General features: G+C 46.9%; 1 protein-coding gene across 3 annotated transcripts in view; it reads left to right on the forward strand.

Annotated features, from left to right (window-relative positions):
- The window catches only part of AOX2 (aldehyde oxidase 2), a 103288-nt gene continuing 80555 nt past the window's right edge, over positions 1308-24040 (forward strand). The window contains exons 1-7 of one of the 3 annotated variants that reach the window (XM_021074625.1): positions 1308-1465; positions 12111-12222; positions 15529-15595; positions 17310-17403; positions 18308-18416; positions 20340-20466; positions 22295-22356. In XM_021074625.1, the coding sequence (XP_020930284.1) occupies positions 12169-12222; positions 15529-15595; positions 17310-17403; positions 18308-18416; positions 20340-20466; positions 22295-22356 (513 nt within the window). In that variant the 5' untranslated portion in view covers positions 1308-1465; positions 12111-12168. Of the gene's footprint in view, positions 1466-12110; positions 12223-15492; positions 15596-16790; positions 17404-18307; positions 18417-20339; positions 20467-22294; positions 22357-24040 lie in introns of those variants that run through there. The other 2 variants (NM_001308472.1, XM_021074624.1) reach the window with 2 other exon arrangements.

A 24040-nucleotide genomic window follows, 5' to 3' on the forward strand; every position in this document is an offset into this window, starting at 1 on the left:
CTGGGTGAAACTGCTAGTGCTTGTTCCTCATAGAAACTTCCCTTTACTATTGCTTAATTGTGGGTTCAATAAAAGTTTGTCAGGAGAAACTCTACTTAAAAGAGACACATGCACCTGCATGTTCATTGCAGCACTATTCACAATAGCCAGGACATGGAAACAACCCAAATGTCCATCAACAGATGATTGGATTCGGAAGATGTGGTATATACACAATAGAATACTACTCAGCCATAAAAAAGAATGACATAATGCCATTTGTAGCAACATGGATGGAACTAGAGAATCTCATCCTGAGTGAAATGAGCCAGAAAGACAAAGACAAATACCATATGATATCACTTATAACTGGAATCTAATATCCAGCACAAATGAACATCTCCACAGAAAAGAAAATCATGGACTTGGAGAAGAGACTTGTGGCTGCCGGACGGGAGAGGGAGGGAGTGGGAGGGATCGGGAGCTTGGGCTTATCAGATACAATTTAGAATAGATTTACAAGGAGATCCTGCTGAGTAGCATTGAGAACTATGCCTAGATACTCATGTTGCAACAGAACAAAGGGTGGGGGAAAAAATGTATACATGTAAGAAAACTTGATCCCCATGCTGTACAGCGGGGAGGGGAAAAAAAAATTCCCTTCAGAAAAAAAAAAATTGTTAGGAGGGAAATAACACTTGGCAGGTGCTACCCTCGCTGCCTTTGTTCATTCAACTTAAAAGAACCCATGGGGCCAAGGCTGTCTTACTTCTCCTGGACCAAAAGTTAATGATGAACAGTTTCGTGGTGGTGAAGGGCTTTATTTTCATTTAGTGTCTTGACCCTGCAGACATGCACATGCATTCAAGTTTTAGAAATGGGGCAGGGGAGGAGGGGTGAAAAAGCTGGGAAGGTCAAAAGGGTCAAGAGGGCTTGGAGAGCTACCTTGTTTCTTTCAAGGGAAAAACTTTACCTCCTCCACACTTGATACTTTCAGAGATGTAAACTGCCCTCATTCTTCTTACTGTCAGAGCGGCAGCTACAATGGATGGAGTTTTCCAGAAGCGGTTGCTGAGATAGGTTCCGGGCAGGGTGTTTCTTAGGGATCAATACCTGAGAAGGGAAGGTTGAGGAAGCAGAGTTGGGCAGAGGGAGAAGGCAAGCAACGCAGGCCCCTTGAAGCAACAGGAAGCCAGCAGGGCGGTGTCCCGCTCAGGATGAAATGGACAGACCTCTGGGTCCCCAAGAGACTCTGTCACGGGACTGCCTGAGAAAAGCTTTACTGAGCAAGGAAGTTCCTCTGCCCCAGGCAGACCCTGAGGGCGCTGACAGCTGGAGACCACGTGCTGACCACATTCCCACAGCCTGGGACAAGTCCTTTCTCTAAGGGGAACTGGGTGGCCAGCTCACCCCCATCTACCACAGAGATCTACCAAAGTGAGCCTTCCTGATTTGTGAGTTTACAAATATGAAAATCTGACAGAATGTAAGTAGCAATTCATACTTAGTTATTCATTGGATGAATTGCCTTTATAGAAAAAAATAATTTTACATTCAAAGAAATGCAAGATTTATGTATATAGAGCATTGCAGCATTTCAAGTCAGCACCTACAGAAATTTCCATGTTATATGTTCGCTATTTGCTTTCCTTACTTATGCAAATGAATTGGTTAAATTCAGTTATCAGCTCACTGTGTGCCAGAGGCTCTTATTAATTACAAATAAAACTTCAGGGAAAAAGTCTCTTACCTGAGTTTTATTATCTGGAATTGACACTAGGTCAAGAAAATTAATTTGCTCAGAATAAATAAGTGACAATGTAGAAGTGTTCAAGAAGATACGGCTTTCTGCAGAGCTCTAAAACTCTAAGGTCGGGTTGACAGATGTAAGAATGTAAGAAGTATTATAAGAAAGCTTATATTTGTCCCCAAAAGTCATGAGAATAAGTAAGTTTTGATTGAAATGTTTAATATGTAACATTTTCCAAAAATTATAGTCAGAGACCTTTGCTCCTCAGGTAAACCAATTCACTTGCTAGGGAATTCACTGTAAGACGCTCACTCTTTGTCATTTATTAAATGCACACGTTTACTGGGGTCTATTTTTAGCTTCTTTCATCAGTTCTACTGATCTGCTTGTTCTAATTTGAGCACCACGGCAAGTTCTCCCTCACCGTTATTTTTCACATTCCTCTTACTGATTTGGTCTTCCTCGAAAACCTAGGCGCGGGGCTCCCATTGTGGCTCAGTGGTAATGAACTGACTAGTATCCATGAGGATGCAGGTTCAATCCCTCAGTGGGTTAAGGATCTGGCATTGCCGTGAGCTGTGGTATAGGTCATAAATGGGGCTCTGATCCTGTGTTGCTATGGCTGTGGCGTAGGCTGGCAGCTGTAGCTCTGGCTCAACCCCTTGCCTGAGAACCTCCATATGCTGTGGGTGTGGCCCTAAAAAAAGGAAAAAAATAAAAACCTAGGTAGGGAGTTCCTGTGGTACAGGCAGCAGCTCAGCAGTGCCAGGACATGCACCAGTCCCATCCCCTGCCCGGCACAATGGGTTAAAAGTGTAGGAACTCCATATGCCACAGGGCAGCCAAAAAAGAGGGGGGAAAAAAAAAAAAAAAAACCTAGATGGAATTCTAATTAGAATCATGTTAAGTTTATATATTAATTTTTTAAGATAGTTGACTATATTGACTTTGTTTTTGTATTTTTAGGGACCCACCCCCGGCATGTGGAGGTTCCCAGGCTAGGGGTCTAATCGGAGCTGTAGCCACAGCCTACCCCAGAACCATGGCAGCATCTCCATCCAAGCCGCATCTGCAACCTACACCACAGCTCACGGCAACACCGGATCCTTAACCCACTGAGCAAGGCCAGGATGGAACCTGCATCCTCATGGTTCCTAGTCGGATTCGTTTCTGCTGCACCACAACGGGAATTCCATAATCCCTGATTTTAATTGAATTTTGAAAATTTTGCCCGTAAGAATAATAGTAATTATTGGGTTTTGTAAGTATTTTTGTTTTGGTAGTTTATGCCTGTTCTCTTTGATTTAGAATTTTTCTTAGGAATGGCTGCTGCATTGTCTCAAGTAATTTAGCAACTATGAATTTGATTAGTTTCCACCCTTTATTTTCTTGATGTAACAAACTAAATTTTAAAATGTGATAAAATTCTGATATTGAACCACATTTGTGTCCCAGAAACAAGCCTTACTTGGTAATTATCTCTTGGTACATTGCTAGATTCTATTTACTAGTATTTTATTTAGAACTTTCGTGTCTATATTCCTAAGCAGAACTATTCTACAGTTTTTTGTACTGTCCATGTTGGGTTTCAGTATTAAAATTTTACTAGGTTTATAAGATGAATTGAGGAGAATTTCCATTGTATACGACCTAGGAGAGTTTAAATAACATTGGCATCATCTTAATAATTACGTAAAATTCATCTATAAATACGTTTGTTCCTGGTGTGTTGTTCAGTGATAGAGCTTTAATCTTTTCCATCCTTTTCCATAATCAGTTGTCTCCTTGTTTACATTTGCCTGTTATCTCTTTGACCCATCTGTAGTTTGTCCTTTCTTTTTAACTTTAAACATTTTTCCTATAAATAGTACATATTTAGGTGTGGGGTATTTTTCTTATCCAATCTGCTAGGCATTATTTTTAAGTGGTAATATTTACTTCACTTCTATATCTTATAATTATAATTATTTAAACTTTATTTTTCCAATTTATTATGCAGGTAGTATATAGCAAATTATGTAATTTATATCATATGTTTATATAATTCAGCCTTCCTCTCCTCTTCACCTTTCTTATCTGGGTGGTTTCTTATCTTGGTTCACCTTTCCTATCTGGTTGTTCTTATCTGGGTTGTTTTGAGCCTCCTCACCTCGCAGAAGCCAAACCCACAGCTGCGAGTCTCCTGCCCTCTAGCGTCCACTGTGGCAGCGAGACGTTTGAGGCCAGGCTAAAGCTTTTTCCTTCAGAGAAAACTTGGTTTTTCAACCTGGTACCTTGTAAGACATTCTTTCTTTCCTCAGAGTAACAATGGTGTCAGGTATGTCAGATGAGTGTCCTTTCTCTTCAGTCCAGCATAGAACCTGACGAGCAATCCAGTCTCTAGACTCAGATCTCTCATCAGCTCCAAGTGTCTTTTTTTTTTTTTTTTTTGTCTTTCTCTCTTTTTTAGGGCTGCATCTGCGGCATATGGAGGTTCCCTATCTGCGGCATATAGGGGTTCAATCAGAACTGTAGCCGCTGGCCTACATCACAGCCACAGCAACGCTGGATCCGAGCCGCATCTGCGACCTACACCACAGCTCACAGCAACACCAGATCCTTAACCCACTGAGCGAGGCCAGGGATTGAACCTGCATCCTCATGGATGCCAGTCAGGTTCATTAACTGCTGAGCCACGGGAACTCCAGCTCCAAGTGTCCTCAAGTGTGTAATGGCTGCTTCTCCTTTATCTAGTCCTTTTCCTCCTTTAGCTGTCCCATTCTTTTGCTTTATCTCTTGCATCTGGGCTCCAGGTCTCTTATTTTGCCCTTCAGCATTGCTACTTCTATCAGTCTCTACTCTGTGCTAAGGTATATGTGTTGTACTTTGTCTTCCAAGACACTGACTTGGGTTTCCTGGTCTCTCCCTGGCTTGTGGCGGTTGTCAGCATTCCTTGGTGTTTCCCCGCTTTCAGACACATGACTCCAAACTACCTCCATCTACTGAATTATTGGTTAGTCGGCTGGTTGGTTTTGTCCTTGAGACTGTCTTGGGGGCAAGGGTTGTCTGGTCCATTAAGGACTATAACAAAATACCATAGACTAGGTAGCTTATAAGCAACATATATTTGTTTCCTAGAGTTCTGAAGCCCAGAAGTCCAAGATCAAAACACTAGATTTGGTGTCTGGTGAGCACCAGCTTCCTGGTTTACAGACTGCAGTCTTCCAGCTGTGTCCACACTTGGTGGAAGAGGCAAGGGAGCTCTCTGTGGTCTCTTTTATAAAAAGAACACTAATCCCATATATGACCTCTGCTCTTGTGACCTCATCCCCTCCCAAAGCCCCCCACCTCCTCATGCCATCACCTTGGGGGTTAGGATTCAACATATTCATTTAGGGGGACACAAACATTCAGCTCATAGCATTCCATCTCTACACCACCACCCCAAATTCAAGTCCTTCTCCCATGTAAGCAAACTGCTCTCCAGCTGTGACCCTAGGCAATCAAACATGCCATCTGGCTCCAAATACATTGGAGGATAGACATTCCCATTCCGAAAGGGAGGAATAGGGGAAAAAAAAAAAAAAAAAAAAGAAGAAGAAGAAGAAAAAGTAGGAACGGCAGATCCAGAGAAGTCCAAGTCCTTAGGGCTCCAGAATAATCCCCTTTGGCTAGGTATTCTACCCTCCAGGCCCACTGGAGCTGCGTTCTGCCTTCAGGACCCACTGGGTAATGATCCTACCCCCTCAGCTCTGCTGGGCAAGAGGTGGGCCCAAGGGCTCTCTGCTGGCCATTGCCCTAGGGGAGATTGTCTGCCGAAATTCTGCCCTCAGGCTCTTCTTCTCTGTGTGGTGGCCAGCACAGCTCCAGGTGGCTCCATCCCCCAACAACAGGCAGAGGTAGCCACACCTCAGCTGGTGCACCCAGCAGGCAGGGGGAGGTATGCGGTTTGGACCACCCAAAGGCCGTCAGACTCACATCACCAGTTGGGTGGGGCGTGGAGCCCACAGCATGAGCACAGGGCGGTGGTAGCCCCTCCGTTGAAATCATTCTGTCTCCCAGACCCTTGCACTCTGGGCCTCTGCTGCAAGGGACTGCCCTGATGAGGCTGCTGGTCAGTATTCCCCCTTCCCTCCCCCACCTCCCCCCCGCACCCGAGGCACATGGAGATTCCCAGGTTAGGGGTCGAATCAGAGCTACAGCTGCCAGTCTACACCACAGCCACAGCAACACAGGATCCAAGCCACATCTGCAACCTACGCCACAGCTCACGGAAATGCCAGATCCTTAACCCACTGAGCAAGGCCAGGGATCAAACCTGCAACCTCATGGTTCCTAGTTGAATTGGTTTCTGCTGCGCCATAGCAGGAACTCCACCATTCTTTTTTTTTTTTTTTTCAAATTGACAGTTGTCTCCTCCAAGAGCTCTCTCTTTTGCAGGGTGTGTTCTAGTTTGAATGATCCTCTCTAGCTCTTGGGTCTGTATGATTCCAGGGGCTGCCCTAACAAATATCACACACTGGCTGGCTTAGAACAACAGAAATTTATTCTCTCACTGTTCTGAAGTCTAGAAGTCTGAAATCAAAATGTTGAGGGACCATACTTCCTCTGAAGGCTCAGAGAAGAAGTCTTCCTTGCCTCTCCCTGGGCTGAGATGGTTGCCAGCAACCCTGGGTGTTCCTTGGCTTGTAGTCACAGCCCTCCAATCTCTGCCTCCATCGTCAAGTGTCTGTCTTCCTTCCGTGTATGTCAGTCTGTCTTCAAATCTCCCTCTCCTTATACCAGTCCCTGGATTTAGAGCCAACCCTAATCCAGTGTGACCTCATCTTAATTTGATTCTGTCTATAAAGACCCACTTTCCAAATGAGATCACATTGGAAAATGCAGCAGGCAGTCCACAATAGGCCCCTTAAATTTGTATTTGTCAGGGGAGTTCCCATCGTTGCTCAGTGGTTAACAAACCCAACTGGTATCCATGAAGACTCGGGTTCGATCCCTGGCCTTGCTCAGTGGGTTAAGGGTCCCACGTTGCTGTGGCTGTGTGCTTAGCCTGGGCACCTCCATATGCCACAGGTGCGGCCCTAAAAAGACCAAAAAAATTTTTAATTTAAAAAATAAAATTTGTATTTGTCAGCTCACTGGGCCCCAGAGTTATCAGGGTACCCTAAGAGGCACCAGACTATAGAAGGCAAAGTGACCCCAATCTACCCCACGGCCTGGCAGGGCAGAAGCACATAGGCTGCCAGTGCCCTACTGAGGAAACTGGAGGAAGCCTCACCTTCCAGCTCCTTTTTTTTTTTTTTTTTTTTTTTTTGCTATTTTAGGGCTGTACCCATGGCATATGGAGGTTCCCAGGCTAGGGGTCAAATCGGAGCTACAGCTGCCAGCCTATGCCACAGCCACAGCAATGCGGGATCCGAGCCACATCTTCGACCTACACCACAGCTCACAGCAACACCAGATCCTTAACCCACTGAGCGAGGCCAGGGATTGAACCCATGTCCTCATGGATGCTAGTTGGGTTTGTTAACCACTGAGCCACAAAGGGAACTCCACCTTCCAGCTCCGTTGATTCCTCCTACTGGCCCAGACCCATGGGAAGGAAGGGCTTAGACCACCCATGTGGCACTGCTGACCTCCTGTTCACACCCGGGTCAAACTCCTCTCCATGTCCCCACCCACCCTGACCCTGCACCCCAAAGGACCAAGCCCTCCTCCAGATTCATGATTTTCAAGGTGCAGGTCTCCAGCTCTCCCCAGGCCTGAAACCTCTCCCCCACACAGCCCCAGGTATCACTAGCACCCAGTTTCTCAGAAGCCCAGCAGCCACCTGGCTCAGCAGAGGCTGGATGATGGGAGCTGGGAGCTGAAGAGAAGGGACTTTACAAAGAGGTTGAGAATGGAGGGTGTATTGCCCAACTCAAGGTCATTTAATGACCAACACAGGGGTCGTAAAAAGTGCCCACTGTCAGTCTGTGGCCAACGTTCCCTCTTCAGGTTTTGAAGCACTCACAGCATAAGGTGGCATCCCAGAGACACAGACATCATGGCCAGTACTTTTCCATTTACATCCGCGGCCAAGACTTGTTACAGTTTTTTAATCCAGAAATAGTTCTGTTTGAATTGTTGGGAAGGGCAGTGTCCTTTCCAGTATTAATCCTCTCACTGAGTAACTCGGATTCTTTCATGTAACTACTAAGATCTTTTTCAGAACAAATATACAAGCACCTGTGTCAGTAGATGTGGCATTTTCTCTCACCCACCAGAACAATCCATTTGAAAGTAAAGAAATTCAATCTTCCCTTTTCTTTAAAAAAAAAAAAAAAAAAAGCAGTCCTTGCTTTTTTCCCATTGTCTTGAATAAGATCTGAGAATCAGAGACCTTGGCAGAGACAGCCTCCTGCTTTTCTACTGTGAACAACTTTCGTTTACACTGCAGCGCATGAGCTTTAGACTCAGCACCCAGAGCCCTGGGGGTTTCTGAGGGAGAAAAAAGCAGAGGACTTCAGGCCTCACCCCCAGCCCTCTGGGCTAAGCAGTCACCTTTTTAAAAAGTTGTTTACACTTCACAAGATACCATTCAAACAGAAGTTTCCCTGGTCAAGGTCAAGGTCAGTTTCCAGTTCCCGTGCAATGTATTTGGTTCTCTAGTGCAAAGTAAATCCCAAGTACCTATAATTATATCTTCCACTCTAATACTGCAGCCCAACTTTAGCACTCTAAAACTGATCTTCTGAGTTCCCATCATGGCACAGTGGAAACCAATCTGACTAGGAACCATGAAGTTGCAGGTTCGATCCCTGGCCTCACTCAGTGGCTTAAAGATCCGGCGTGGCTGTGAGCTGTGGTGTAGTTCGCAGACGTGGCTCAGATCCCGAGTTGCTGTGGCTGTGGTGTAGGCCGGCAGCTACAGCTCTGATTGGACCTCTAGCCTGGGAACCTCCATATGCTGCGGGTGCAGCCCTAAAATTCCAAAAAAATCCAAAAAAAAAAAAAATCCAAATAAATAAATACATAGATAAAATGGATCTTCTACCTTAAGTGCTATGTGTGGGTTTTTTTTTTCTTTTTTTCATTTTTGTTTTGTTTTGTTTTTGTCTTTTAACGGCCGTACCCAAGACATATGGAGGTTCCCAGACCAGGGGTTGAATTGGAGCTGTTGCTGCTGGCCTACACCACAGCCACAGCAATGATGGATCCAAGCCGCGTCTGCAACCTACACCACAGCTCAACAGCAACGCCGGTTCCTTAACCGAGTGAGCAAGGCCAGGAATCAAACCTGCATCCTCATGGATGCTAATCAGATTTGTTTCTACTGAGCCATGTTGGGAACTCCCCAATGCAGTGTTTTATATTGACCCTGAAGAAGTGATTCTCAAAAATATTTTGAAACACCAGTACTCATGCTTTTCACTGGTAGGGCCCCTGCTCCTGCAAATGGGAATTGTGTGCCCTTTGTGCTCACTGGCTGCCCTGTTTCAAGGATAGTGTATGACAGAACAAACTGGGGACCCTTAAAAACAATACCTGTGTCGGTTTTCCCCTACACAGAAGCAGCCAAAAGAAGGGCCTTCGTCCCCCCTCCCCAGGCTGCTTTCCCTCTCTCCCAGCCCACCTCCTGTCCACGCCCAACTCTCTGGGAATCAACCCCTAGTCATTTCACAAGCCTGAAGGTCCCTCCTCATGGAGACTTTTCTGATCCCACTCCCCAGAAAAAGCTGATTCCCCTGTTCTATGCTTCTCACAATGGTTAAAATTTAATTCCACGTTCATTGTCCCTCTACCTACCCATACCCTCTTTGGAGGAAGAAAACGTAGCTCTTGTTTTCCACGGTGCCACTACCACTGAGCATAGTGCCTGACTCAAGGCGGATGCTTAATAACTACCAAGCGAATGCAGGAATGATCGCTAATGCTCCCTCACTTAAAGCAGGTTCGGTCATCAGTCACACACATTCATTAACCCCCTCCAATGAACGAGTCATCATTCGTGCTGAGCGAGGTGGGGGATATCACCAGCTATTTAACCTCCAGGAACTTGTTACCTATTTGGGAAAAGGAGAGATGAACATTGAAAAGACAGCCAACTATCACTGGCAGATTAGAGACGGGTTTCCTGGTTCCTTTAAATGAAAAGCAAAGAAGCAGTCAGTTGGAACTGCAGATGTTTTTACAATTAAGAGAACGGGAGAGAAGGGAGAATCGATGCTGCTTTTTGACAGTAAATAGAGAAGGCAGGAGGACGAACAATCATAGCAGGACAGGAACGAGGTTGCTATCATTGCAGACACAGAAGAGCCTGCCTCAGTCACTTAGGCACTCTGGGAGTTCCTGCTGTGGCGCAGCAGAAACAAATCCAGCTGGTATCCATGAGGATGCAGGTTCGATCCCTGGCCTCACTCAGTGGGTCAAGAATCTGGCATTACCATGAGCTGTGATGTAGATCGCAGACAAGGCTCGGATCTCGCGTTGCTGTGGCTGTGGCGTAGGCCGGGGGCTGCAGCTCCTCTTCAACCTCTAGTCTGGGAACCTCTATACGCCACAGGGGCGGCCCTAAAAAAAAGCAAAAAAAAAAAAAAAAATACTCTATATGGTCAGCACCATTTCAGGCCCAGGATACAGTGGTGCCCTCAGGGAGCTTACCCTCTAGTGGAAAAAGCAAATAGCAGGTGGAGAAGCATGCCCGTCAGGTAGGATGCAATGCTAGGAAGAAAAGGAATCAGAGCAGTAGGAGTGACAGAAGTGCTCCTCCTAACGTGGCGATCAGGGAAGAGCTCAGACCCAAGGAGCAGAAAGGCACAGCCAGGCCAACGCCTGAGAGCAGAAAAGTCAAGGTGGAGTTCCCGTTGTGGCGCAGTGGTTAACGAATCCGACTAGGAACCATGAGGTTGCGGGTTCGGTCCCTGCCCTCGCTCAGTGAGTTAACGATCCGGCGTTGCCGTGAGCTGTGGTGTAGGTTGCAGACGCGGCTCGGATCCCGCGTTGCTGTGGCTCTGGCGTAGGCCGGTGGCTACAGCTCCGATTCAACCCCTAGCCTCGGAACCTCCATATGCTGTGGGAGCGGCCCAAGAAATAGCAACAACAACAACAACAACAAAAAGACAAAAGACAAAAAAAAAGAAAAAAGAAAAAAGAAAAGTCAAGGTGGAATGAATAACCTACAACAAGGCCTAGGTCATGTTCGAGAAGCAGGGAAAAGGCCCACATGCAGAGACACAACCAAGGGAAAGAGCAAAGTTGCGCTCAGACAGGTGGGCAGGGTCTGCACGGAAAGCATGCGGGGTTTTGCCAAGTGCAGTGGGGACTACTTGGGAGATTCCAAGGAGAGATACGCCAAGTTGAAGCAAGAGGATGACAATGAGAGGAACAGTTTGGCTGGAGCAGGAGACGTCTCCAAAGAGCAAGAGTGCGAGGCCAGAAACTGGGGCAGATCCTGGAGGGCTTCACACACGGGCTGAGGAGTTTGGACCTTAGGTTCTGAGCCTCAGAAACTCAGGATCCCAGCCACGTCTGCAACCTACACCACGGCTCACAGCAACGCCGGATCCTTAACCCACTGAGCGAGCCAGGGATCAAACCCGCATCCTCATGGATACTAGTCGGGTTTGTTAACCCTTGAGCCACAACGGGAACTCCAAGAACTGCTTGAATTTATACACATGTATCTAACTGGAGATCTTCAAGCGTATCAAAAATGATATTTGTTTTAATTAATGAATCTGTCTGCACACTAAAGTTATTTTAATTCAAGGAATCTTGGTTTTAGTTCCCGTTTTGCCCATTTGTGTGACCCTGCGCTACTGATCTCCCCTGTCTGGGCCCCACTGTATTTACCTGTCAAGTGGTCCCCTAGACTAGATCACTTTTTCCGGTGGAATATTCCCGTGGGTGGGGAGGAAAGGCATGAAGGGACTCGGTTGGTGTGACACCGACACCTCCACTTTGGCACACAGACTGGGCTTGTGCATATGATTTCCTACAAGAAGACATTTCTGCAGCTAGAATAAGAACAAGGCTGGGGAAAACGGGAGTCTCAGAAAGCCCACCGCTAGCTCTCTTTGAGAAGGATGAAATCCATCCAGGACGCATTTCTGGGGCAGAGGCAGCATGCAGAGCGGGTTTATGTTTAGATGGTTGTTTACAGTTTTCACTCTGAGGCCTTCCAGCTTCCAGCTTCCAGCCTCCGAGGAAAGAAGAAAGGGTGCAGGCTGTTCACAGAGCACACTTCAAGCCAGGATTGGTAGGAGGCAAAGTGAGGCATGAGCTGGGAGGCCGGGCCACAAGGGGGCCCTCCATTTAAAAAGATTCTCCACGCCTTGCCCTGGGGCTCCAAGCCATCTGCTTCCGCTCAGGTAGAGATTTCAGTTGCTTGGACCGAAATCCTTTCTGCTCATTTCTGCAGCTGGTGCCACAGAGCCTTCCCACCTTGACCTGTAAAGAGAAACTTACTTGCAGGAGCAATGCCCTGCCCGTCCAGATCAGATGAGTTGGTTTTCTTCGTGAACGGGAAGAAGGTAAGTATGGGGGGGTTACTACCCTGTTTGTGGAGACAGCAGGAAACGTGTAGTGTGAGGGGAGCACTTGTGGCCTCTCTGGGTTGGGACCCTTCCAGGCAGGGACAAGAAGTCAAAGACCAGGAACCAGGCTAATTTGGCCTGTTCTCCACTCAGCCAGGGCTCAGCCTCTGGGAAGGCGGGGAGGCGGTAAAGCATTGGGGTTAATCACATGCCTTGGGGTGAGACAGCCTGGCATCCATTCCAGCTCTGCCATTTACTGTGTAACCTTCCACAAGTTGCTTCACCTCCCTGCGTCTCTGGGTACCCACCTTTAGAATCCACTTCCTATGGCTATTATAAAGATTAAAAGAGAGATGCTTTTTTCATTGATTAGGAAGCTCTTAAATACTTATAAGCCCATTGCACTGGGCCTGATATATTGCAAGCATTCTATTCTACAACATACCTTGTAGAATCAAGCAACATACCTTGATTCTCAAACTCAGGAAGATAAGAAATGGAGCTTTTTTTTTTTTTTGGCAACCCCTTATTTATTTTTTTAATTTTTTATTATGATTGATTTACAATATTCTGTCAATTTCTTTGTACAGCAAAGTGACTCCATCATACATATATATGTACGTTCTTTTTTTCACATTATCCTCTATCATGTTCCATCACAAGTGATTAGATATATAGTTTCCTGCGCTATGCAGCAGAATCTCATTGCCCATCCACTCCAAATGCAAGAGTTCTCACCTACTAACCCCAGATTCCCAACCCATCCCACTCCCTCTGCCTCCCTACCAGCAAACACGAGTCTGTCCTATATGTCCATGATCTATTAACAAACCAGAAAAGATCATGGGTTTTCTTTATTTTTCTATTTATGAACTTAATTTTCTGTGGAGTTTCCGTTATACAGGAGTAGTTGAAATTTTTTTTGGTTTGGGGTTTTGTTTTTTGGTTTTTTTTTTTGTCTTTTAGGGCCGCTTACATGGCATATGGAGGTTCCCAGGCTAGGGGTCAAATTGGAGCTACGGCTAACAGCCTACGCCACAGCCACAGCAACTAAGAATCTGAGCTGCGTCTGCGACCTACACCACAGCTCATGGCAATGCTGGATCCTTAACCCACTGAGCAAGACCAGGAATTGAACCTGAGTCCTCATGGATCCTAGTCGGGTTTGACCACTGAGCCACGACAGGAACTCCAGGAGTAGTTGAAATGTAATTGCAATTTCCAGCCGCCCTATTTCCCTGAGTTGCAGTTACGTTCCAGGAGGAAACTTTGACATTTCTCCGGCATCCTCCCCTCCAGGCCTCACCATCAGTCCATAAAGGCCGCAAGATCACCCTCAGTGCCGCCTGCCAGGCCCATGCCTCTCATGCGTCTCTATCTGCCTCTCAAGGGAGCCGTTCTATGGCTCCAAGGCATGCGGCTTTCCTGGGGTCTTGCCCACCTCTCCTCCAGGGCCCCTCAGCTCCCAATCCCACAAACCTAACTAGGGTTTGGTCATGTACCCCCACCCCCACCCCACGTGGGGGCTCGGCCCAAGGAATGAGCGAGCACACAGAGCCTCTATATTCTTCCCATCACTTCCGTTCAAGCTCTCTCTCCTGTATCCAGTCTCCACAGCCAGCAGCCACCATACTTTCTTCCAAAACTCACTCACGAGCTGAGTCCTTACTGGCTTGTTCCATTAGCCTAGGCTTTGGAACCTCCTTGCTCTATGTTCTGTCCCACATCCCTTCTGATTCATAAGCCCGGGAGGAAGCGGCTGCAGCCAGAACAGGGAATAAGTCAAGGGCTAGAGGAAATACGGACTGTGTGGTAGGGGTAGAGTCAGCTAGATAATACAAATATTATCCAACCACATTCTCATCAAATGCTTTCAAAGGACTTGGGATAGGAGTAAGGGCAGGCAGAGGAGGCTGCTTCTGGCAGTGATAGCAGCCCCCTGGAGATCCAGAGAGCAGCTGAATTGCAATATCTCAACTTGGAAACAGCTTCCTGCACTTTTTTTATTCTTTGAGGGCTACACAAGTTCATGTTTTTCTTCTGGGGAGAAAGAAGAATGTCACATGAACAGCCCACTGTAGCTCCCCTCCCTCTGTTGCATCAGAATGGTTGTAGATATTGGCAGGACACCCAAAGACAAAGTCACAGGAAACAAGCAAATAAGAAAGACGCACCAAGGAAGGCCCCTCCATGGTTCAAGAGTGCTAAATCCCCCACTTTTCTTTCTTTCTTTCTTTCTTTTTTGTTTCCTTTTTAGGGCCGCACCCGTGGCATATGGAGGTTCCCAGGCTAGGGGTCCAAGCAGAGCTGCAGCCACCACAGCCACAGCAACACCGGATCCTTAACCCACTGCGCGAGGCGAGGGATCGAACCCGAAACCTCGTGGTTCCTAGTCAGATTCGTTTCCGCTGTGCCATGATGGAACCCCAAAATCTCCCACTTTTCAAGTTGAGGGAGGCAGGAATTCTCGTGTTCCTCCAGAACCTCCGTGGGTTCCAAGCTGGGCTCACAAAGCATACCATTAACCATGCTGCCATGAGGGGATTGGCATCCTCGGGGGCTACACCAGGGTGGCAGCACTTCCCCTGCTTCCCCTTTCTGCCACCAATTCTTGGGATCCCTGATATTATCAAAATGTGCTCCCCACAGGAGTTGTCTCAGAAGTGCCAGAATATTAATTCTTGGAGTTCTCACTGGGGCACAGTGGGTTAAGAATCCAACAGCAGCAGCTCTGGTCACTGTGGAGGCACAGGTTCGATCCCCAGCCTGGCACAATGGGTTAAAGGATCTGGTGTTGCCATAGCTGCAGCATAGGTCTCAGCTGTGACTCGGATTCGATCCCCGGCCCAGGAACTTCCATATGCCAAGGAGGCAGCCTTTAAATAAAAAAAATTAAAAAAAAAAGAATTGAAACTCTTCCTACTCAAGCTTCTTCTCTCAAGAACCCCCTGACACACACACACACACACACACAGCATCCAAGTCCTTCCCCAATTTGAAACATTTCAAGAGTACAAAAGCCTGACGTGGCTGAGTGGGAAGACTCCACAAAATTAGATAGTGGAGCAAACATGAAGAATGAAACTCCCAGGGCATCTTACACTGTGGTGGTTCCCAGCTCTCATCATGTAGATGAGCGTTGTTGCACAGTTGCTCGGCGAGTCTCCTACTCTATGAACATATGCAAAAGTTGCCTTTAGAGCACACACAAAAAAAGAGGCAAATGAATGCCGGCCACGGCAGGCATTCCGCTGGGTCACCCACTCCATGCCCACCATCATCTCTTTTCTGTTGCTAACGCAGGTGATCGAGAGGAATGCGGACCCAGAAGTCACGCTGCTGACCTTCCTACGAAAGAACTGGACCCTTTTGATCCATCTTGGCCATGTCTTATGTTTGCCTTAAAATTTAGGCCAGCTGAGATTATCAGAATTAATCCGATCTTTCCACCCCCCACAGCCAGGCCCCTTGGCTCTTGCTCTCTAATTGCTTTTGGAACTGGTTCTAAGCATATTAAGTTAATTGAGCTATTTGGAGAGGATAAAGTTTCCCCAGAGTTTCCTTATATCTCGATTTAATAGCCATGAAATAGAAGCTAAGCTCTTTACTTCAGGACTAATTATTCTTTTAAGGGCCTTCTGATCCCCAAGAGAGTGATTATGCAATAGAGGTTTGTGTTGCACATCCCCTGCCCTGGAGGACAACCAAGATCTCCAGATTCAGGGAGAGCACCTGTCGTAAGAAAAGATTGCCTTTCTCGACATCTGTTTTCTCACCGCAGATTTCCCCCCACCATTCTATACTCTGAAATGTAGATCTTCATGATGGCAAACCTATCTTAATTGGTAAATCGAATGGATCTCGCAGAGAAGCCCCCCCAAAAGATAGAAATTACAAGCTTTATTGGAAAGCCTACACAGCTTTTAATTTATGGTGACTGTTTGAAAATTAGGAAATCTCATATTTAAAAAATAGGAGTTTCTCATGCAACAAGGGGAAGATAGTCCTTCCTGCCTGGCAGCGGTCTTGCTTAGAGCTGAGTGGGGGACTGTCGGTCACCACCCACTCCCCTGTCGTCTAAAGTGGAGCACAAGCTCTCCAGTTATACCCAACCCACTCCACTCATTCACAGACCTCTCTGATAAGCATTTATGGTTATGACCTAACTTCAGTGAACAAGCTATATGGCTTTGAAAAAAAAAAAAGAGTCAATGATTCTGAAGTGTTTGTAGCCAGTCTAGGTAGTTACATCCAATCCATAAACTGGGTGGAAATAGACCACAATGAGGGAGAAGGATGGCTAAAGAGAGGGGGCAGAGGCTGAGGCTTGCGATTGGACCAAACAGGAGCAAAGGTGGGATTTGAAAATAAGGATGGATGGAGTTCCTGTCGTGGCACAGAGGAAACAAATCCGACTAGGAAAGATGAGGGTGGGTTAAGGATCCAGTGTTGCCATGAGCTGCGGTGTAGGTCACAGACACGGCTCGGATCTGGCCTTGCTGTGGCTCTGGCGTAGGCCGGCAGTTATAGCTCCAATTAGACCCCCTATCCTGGGAATCTCCATATGCCGAGGGTACAGCCCTAAAAAGACAAAAAGACAAAAAAAAGAAAAAGAAAAGAAGGATGGGGGTTTTCTCTGAGGGCTCACTCACTTGGTATCAAATGCAGTACAAATTACTGGGCAAAACTAGCAATACATTAAACTGCTAAATGGAAATTTCTCTTCCAGTTAGATGATTAACCCAGAAGAACATCTATAATGAAATAGGATTTTTTCCCAAGGGTTTTTACTTCTGTTATCCAGCAAGATGCTTATGACAAGCCTGTGAAGATAGGGTAGGTATTGCTTTTCCCTCGCTGCAAGTGCAGCGGCTAGTTGGCTGCGACCTTCCAGCGTCACAGCTGGTAAGATACCGAGGGGCCCCGACCCAGGCCTGGAGGCAGGGGAATGACTTCTCAGACTTGCACGTCACCCCCCAAAGGAGATCTTTTCTCACCTGCAACACCTCAGGGAGGGAGGCAGCTCTACTGGAGGGGACGTGTCTACCTGGGAGTCTTTTCCTTGACAGCCCCCCTCCCAGTACGCCTCACAGGAACCAAGTATGCCTGCGGAAGAGGAGGCTGTGGTGCCTGCACCGTGATGGTGTCGAAGCGAGACCCCGTGTCCCAGAAGATAAGGTATCTGCCCAGACGCCCAGAGGCCAGGCTTGCATTCTCATCTCCCAGCTGAGAAAGGTTTCTAAGGACCTTCTGGTCTTGTGGTTCTCACCCTCTCTAAGTCTTAGACCCCTCTGACAATCTGATAAAGCTATGAGATTTTACAAAAACTAATAACATTTTGCACCCACTTTCCAGGAGATCATGGACCTCCCAAGACCCAGCAATGCATCCCAGGTTAAGAAACCCCAATTTAGGCTAACCATTCACTGTACACATGGGGAAACAGAGGCTTAAAAGGATGAAGTAACTGTTTCGAGGTCATATAACTAGTAAGCCATGGAACAAGGACTTGAACTCACATTTTCTGGCTCTGACGCTAATGCTTTTTCTACTGTTGGGCTGGACCCAGGCCATGACTCCATCCTTTCATTAAGGGCCAGATTCCAGGCCTTGGGCTGCTCCCAAATCCACTGGCCCAAGAAATCAAGAAATGGCCTCAGGACACTGGCCATCCCACACTGCCGAATGACCTTACACAGAGAGTTTAAAATGAACAAGCAAAAAAAGTCTTAAATGTGGTTAAAAAACAAAGCCTTTTACCTGTTATGGGACCACTGTCCTGATGAATACTAGTTAGAATATTGCCCATGAATCCAGACCCAGGAAGACCTCTTCTGGGCTTGGCAAGGTGTTCTGAGGTCAGAATGCCCATATCACCCCTAAGGATCCCCAGTTCTTACAGATAGTACAGAGTCAGCAGGGAGGACTCTAAATTCTCCCTTCCAGCCACACCTCCAGTTGCTCATCGTCTGGGCTGAGTGATGGGCTTGGGGGGGTTTCTGTTGCCCTTTTTGGTTCCCAGTTCGCACCCAGGCAGAACTACATTATTCCTTTTGATTTTCCTTGTGTTTCTCATATAAAGACACTTCTCTGTCACCGCATGCCTGGTGCCCATCTGCTCTCTGTATGGAGCTGCTGTCACCACTGTGGAAGGAGTTGGAAGCATCAAAACCAGGCTTCACCCCGTGCAGGTGAGAGCGTACAGCCTAACTTTCTCACTGCTTCACTCTGTCTTTCTAATCAATGCCGTGTTGGCTGTACCTCCTAGGGCTTTGAGATTGCAGTCCTGTAAGTAGAAGCTTTGGATGCATATTGATCAAGATAATAATAACTGTTAAGTGATTTGAAAGAAAGCTAAAGATAATGCATATTTCATTAGAAGATTGTATTTCATCTGACTTTTTTCTGCTTGAATGATAACAGTGTGATCAAAACATTGATTAATGCCTATTAGACTGTGATGCAGAATAAATATTGCACAAAGGGTATTATGCATAGAATAAAACATCTCTGAGGCTAATAGGGTAAAATTCAGGATTATTCCCTGTGGCATGGAGCTCTTTGGAGTAAAATCAGAATTGAGGGTGACTGTACCTGAGCACGAGGACAATTATTTCTCCAATTCTTAACTTGAAGCTGGAACACAGAGACTGGTTTTAAGAGTACCGTGACATGTGTTGGCAGAAAGACATCACTTCCTCTGTTATTGTCACGGGGGTTTGGAAAGTTACACATCCAGACCGACTAACACTGCGAATCCTTCTAGGCAGGAGGAGCCTGGATTTTAACCATGTGAGAATCAATTCCAGGAAGGTCAGCAAAGGCAAAGGCCCCAGCTGAACATACTAGCATCTCTGAGAAGGTCAGAGAAGATGGTCTCACCAAGGCTGATAAACCTGAATCCAAGAATTACACTACATTCTGAATCCAGAGCAGGGCTTCCCAAGCTTTAATGGGCCCAGGAATCAAATAAGTGGGAGCAGACCCACAACTTCTTACTGTACCTTTAGGATAGCGAAATAAGGACATTTGGACATTTGCCCAGTTGAGGCTGTAACCCTCTGAGTACACAATTATTGTGTTACGGACTCACACTTAAAAGAAAAGCATGCAGGAGTTCCCGTCGTGGCGCAGTGGTTAACGAATCCGACTAGGAACCATGAGGTTGCGGGTTTGATCCCTGGCCTCGCTCAGTGGGTTAAGGATCCGGCATTGCCGTGAGCTGTGGTGTGGGTCACAGACACGGCTCAGATCCCGAGTGGCTGTGGCTCTGGTGTAGGCTGGAAGCTACAGCTCTGATTGGACCCCTAGCCTGGGAATCTCCATATGCCACGGCAGCGGCCCAAGAAATGGCAAAAAGACCAAAAAAAAGAAAAGGAAAAAAAAGAAAATCATGCACCTGCAATGTGAGCAAAGGCTATCAAATGAGTGAAAGAAATCTTTTCTAAATATTAAAAATAATAATAATAAGCTGGGAGCTTGTTAAAAAAAAAAAAGCAGATTCTGGGTCAAGAGGTTTGGAGCCGAAGCATGAGGTACCATGTTTCCCACAAGCTTCCCAGGGTGGAACGAACACTTCTGGTCCACAGACTACACTTTAAACAGCAAAGATCTAGGATACAGACCAAAATCTTGGACCTTTGAGAATAGGGCTCCTTTGAGCCAATACAAAATAATTCAAAGAAGAGAGTAAGGCAAAATCAATAGTGGAGAATCCCGGAGTTAATCAGAAAGCGGTCTCCACGGTCAGAGCCAGCTGGGAAAGACGTGGGCGTGCTCAAGAAAACTGCTTTTGAAATCACACGCACGTTCCTCGTGATTATTGATTTCTGGAGAAGTCTTCTCATTCTGGGAATGGAGGCTGGGCATTCCTGATTCCCAAGGAGAAGAATCTCAGCCCTGGAGCATGAGAAGCGACAGTGATGCTAGAACAGGGCTCCGGGGTCACCTCCTCCAGGAGCGGCAGAGGCCCGGGGACGCCACTCTGCCCAAGGGGAGGATGCACTGCTCAGGGAGCGGGTTCCACCGAGGCGAGGGAGACGCAGACTGTGGGCCCGGCGGGAGGCAGGGGCAGCAGGGAGGCAGGGCCTGTGACCACCCCCGTGTCCTTCCAGGAGAGACTTGCCAAGAGCCACGGCACCCAGTGCGGCTTCTGCACCCCCGGGATGGTGATGTCCATGTACGCGCTGCTCAGGAACCACCCGCAGCCCTCAGAGGAGCAGCTCCTGGCAGCCCTGGGGGGTAGGTTTGCCCGAGGCCAGGTGGGGGTGTGCCTCGGGCTGCTGCTCCCCACAATGCCACCCCCAGCCCCGCTCAGGGACTCCCCTCGGTTGTTTCTGACGTAGCTGCCTTTCACCCAGGAGCAGAGAAGAATGTCTTGCTGCACAGAACTAAGACATCTTGGCCCCATCTTGACCCCTCACTTCTCTGCCAGTGACTTATGTGGCTGCCATCCTGCAGGCTCTGATGACGAAGCACCACAAATTGGATGGGGTGAAGGGGCGGGGCTTACAACAGGAATTTCTCCTCTCACAGTTCTAGAGGCTAAGAGTCTGAAATCAAGGAGCCAGGCAGGGCCCTGCTCCTTCTGAAGGCTCTAGAAGAGGGTCCCTCCTTCCCTCTTCCTATATTCTGGTGGTTGGCGTTCTTTGGCTTATAGATTTGTCACTCCAGTCTCCGCCTCGGTCTTCCTGTGGCCTCCTCCCCTGGGCTCTGGGTCCACATTCCCTTCTATATAATCTAGTCACTGGACCTTGAACCTTTAGGGCCTCATCTTAACTTGATTATATCTGCATCCCTGCAGATTTCCAAATAAGGTCACACTCACAAGTTTCAGAGGTTAGGACCTCAACAGATCTTTTTTTTGGGGGGGGGGGGGGGACACGATTTGACCCATAACGGAGTCCTTCATGTATCTAAGGGATCCTTTAAATTTTGCAGTGGTTAAGTTACTACAGAGGAATTCATAAACACATCCCTTTCACAGGATAAATAAACCTCACATGCAGGTGTCAACAATCTCCAAACAAGACATCTGTTAGATACACAACGGTTCTTAGAGCGCACAGGGCACACTCTCCTATCTGCCAGTTACTTTTACAGACTTCCTGTACCCTCTCTGCTCCGTTTTAGAAAATCAGATCAAGTCACCTGAAACCCTGCCAGCCTGAGGTCCTTCCGCAGCTCCTCCCCCTTCGCGGTGTGGCCACGCCTACCTCCTTCACCTGCCACTCAGAGAACCTGGCTTCCGGAACTCAACCTTCCGCCTCAGCTCCTTGATCCCCGCTGGCCCGTCTCCTTTCAACCCTCAATCCTCCGCACGATCCCACTTCTACACCTTTGCTCATGCTGCTCTGTGAACCTCAAATGCCCCTCGCCTGCTCTCCACCCACCACGGCTTGCTCATCCTTCAAGCCTGAGCCTCATTGTGAAGCCTTCCCAGATGAACTCCGTTCCACACGGACCCCCCTCCACCCCATCCTTGCCCATGTCTTCATCCTTGGACATCTGAGGTCCTCACTCACCACCACGCAATCGACTTACCCGCAGACCTCCTAAATGCAGATTCCTTGGCCTGTCCCCCAACATTCTGATTCAGGACATTGCAGGAAGGCCAGGGACTTGCATTTTAGGCAAATATCCCCGGGAAATTCTGATGCAGTGACCTAAAATCCACTGAGAGGCACTACAAACAAGCTGCCTAAGGCATGATATTTCACTCAAATAGAGCCTTAGAAAAGGCCTCTATTTTCTTGTTTAAGGATCCCCTGACTTACATAGTATTTGAAATATAGTTGTCGATAGATTCGTGTTAAATGAATGAATGAATAATTTAATAGATGGTTGCAAGTGAATGCACCAGAGAGACCATTAACTTTTTTGGAACAGTGAATAAAACTAGAATTGTTGGGGTGGGAGAGATAATTGTCTAAGAAAAAAAAAAGCAGTAAACCATCTGGCAGATATTTAAGTATTCTCAAAAACAAAACGAAGCACCTGTGTTTATTTTAACTTCCTAAAGAAACCAGTAAAAATAAAGCCTACTGATAACTGCTTCTTCTCTGATTAGGTAACCTCTGCCGCTGCACTGGGTATCGGCCAATTCTCGAGAGTGGAAAGACCTTTTGCTCGGTGAGTAGGGGGCTGTGCGGATACTCTTCAAAGCGAGAATGACCGACAGGCAGGTCCCGGGCGCTTGCGCGTCCCATCTTCTAGTGCCACACGGGGGAGCCAAAGTTGACGCGCTGAGAAATGAACAGCTTGTAAACCCATCAACTTGCTGGTGTAAATGGAAAAGCATTTGTGAAATACAAATAAAGGAAGTTAAAGGAAACCTGGCTCCCTCCGGAATGTGGGTGTTATCCACCTTTCCAGACACAGACTCTGAGGATAAAGGCAAAAATATAGTCAGAGACCCACCCTGCCACTTTCCAGCCCCAGGGAACTTTTTTTTTTTTTTTTTTTTTTTTTTTTTTTTTTGTCTTTTGTCTTTTTTTGTCTTTTGTTGTTGTTGTTGTTGTTGTTGCTATTTCTTGGGCCGCTCCCGCGGCATATGGAGGTTCCCAGGCTAGGGGTTGAATCGGAGCTGTAGCCACCAGCCTACACCAGAGCCACAGCAACGCAGGATCCGAGCCGCGTCTGCAACCTACACCACAGCTCACGGCAACGCCGGATCGTTAACCCACTGAGCAAGGGCAGGGATCGAACCCGCGACCTCATGGTTCCTAGTCGGATTCGTTAACCACTGCGCCACGACGGGAACTCCCAGCCCCAGGGAACTTAATGGCTAAAAGGAGCAGGAGCTCCTGTGGGAATACCCGAGGCTGCTACGGACTAAGCAAGAGAAGACTGAAGGCCCATCACAGAAGCGGTCAGAGTTTTGAGTGAGAGAGGAAGCGCTACTACCTTGGCCCAGCTGGTTTTGCTCCATGGACAGAAGTAGGAAGGTGACAGCCTGAGACACTTGTGCAGAGAGGGAGAACTGAAGTGCCTGGAAGAAATTATTTTGCTAGAAACTTAGGAGAAATTATTTGAGGAAGAAGATACAAGAGGTAAGCTTGGAGGAAATGAGAAATGAAAGAACCGGCAAATGGAAAACTTCTTTAAAACTGATTGTTGGAGTTCCACTTGTGGCTCAGTGGTAATGAACCCAATTAGTATCCATGAGGATGCAGGTTCGATCCCTGGCCTCACTCAGTGGGTTAAGGATCCTTCATTGCCATGAGCTGTGATGTAGGTCGCAGACATGGCTTGGATCCTGCAAGGCTGTGGCATAGGTGGGCAGCTATAGCTCTGATTCGACCTCTAGCCTGCGAACTTCCATATGCCACAGGGGTGGCCCTAAAAAAAAAAAGAAAACAAATTAATTGATTGTCCATTGATTCCCAGTCCATCCCAAGCAGATCACAAATGTCAGGGAGATCTGTTTCCAAAATGGTTTTAGTTTTTCTTTTTTACATTTTTTTCTTTTTCAAGGTCCTTATATAAATGATAATACTTAGTATTGTCGAATCTTATATATACTAGAGAATGCATAAATTGCTCTAAAAAGCAACTTATAATTGACTCTACTACTAGGAATTCACCTAAGAAAAAATTCAGGGATATACTCAAAGCTGTGCATGTAATGAACAGAAATGTTCATTATGTTATTTGTAGGTATAAAGTGTTGGGGGGAAAAACTTAAGTATACATCAATAGCAAATGTTACAAATACATTACGGAATAACCAGAAGATGAACTATTATGCAATCAGCAAAATTATACTTTAAAGACTTTTTAATGATAAGCAAATAAATGAACAAAACAATAGGCA

This window comes from Sus scrofa, chromosome 15 (genome assembly GCF_000003025.6).
Source record: "Sus scrofa isolate TJ Tabasco breed Duroc chromosome 15, Sscrofa11.1, whole genome shotgun sequence".
Lineage (NCBI taxonomy): Eukaryota > Metazoa > Chordata > Mammalia > Artiodactyla > Suidae > Sus > Sus scrofa.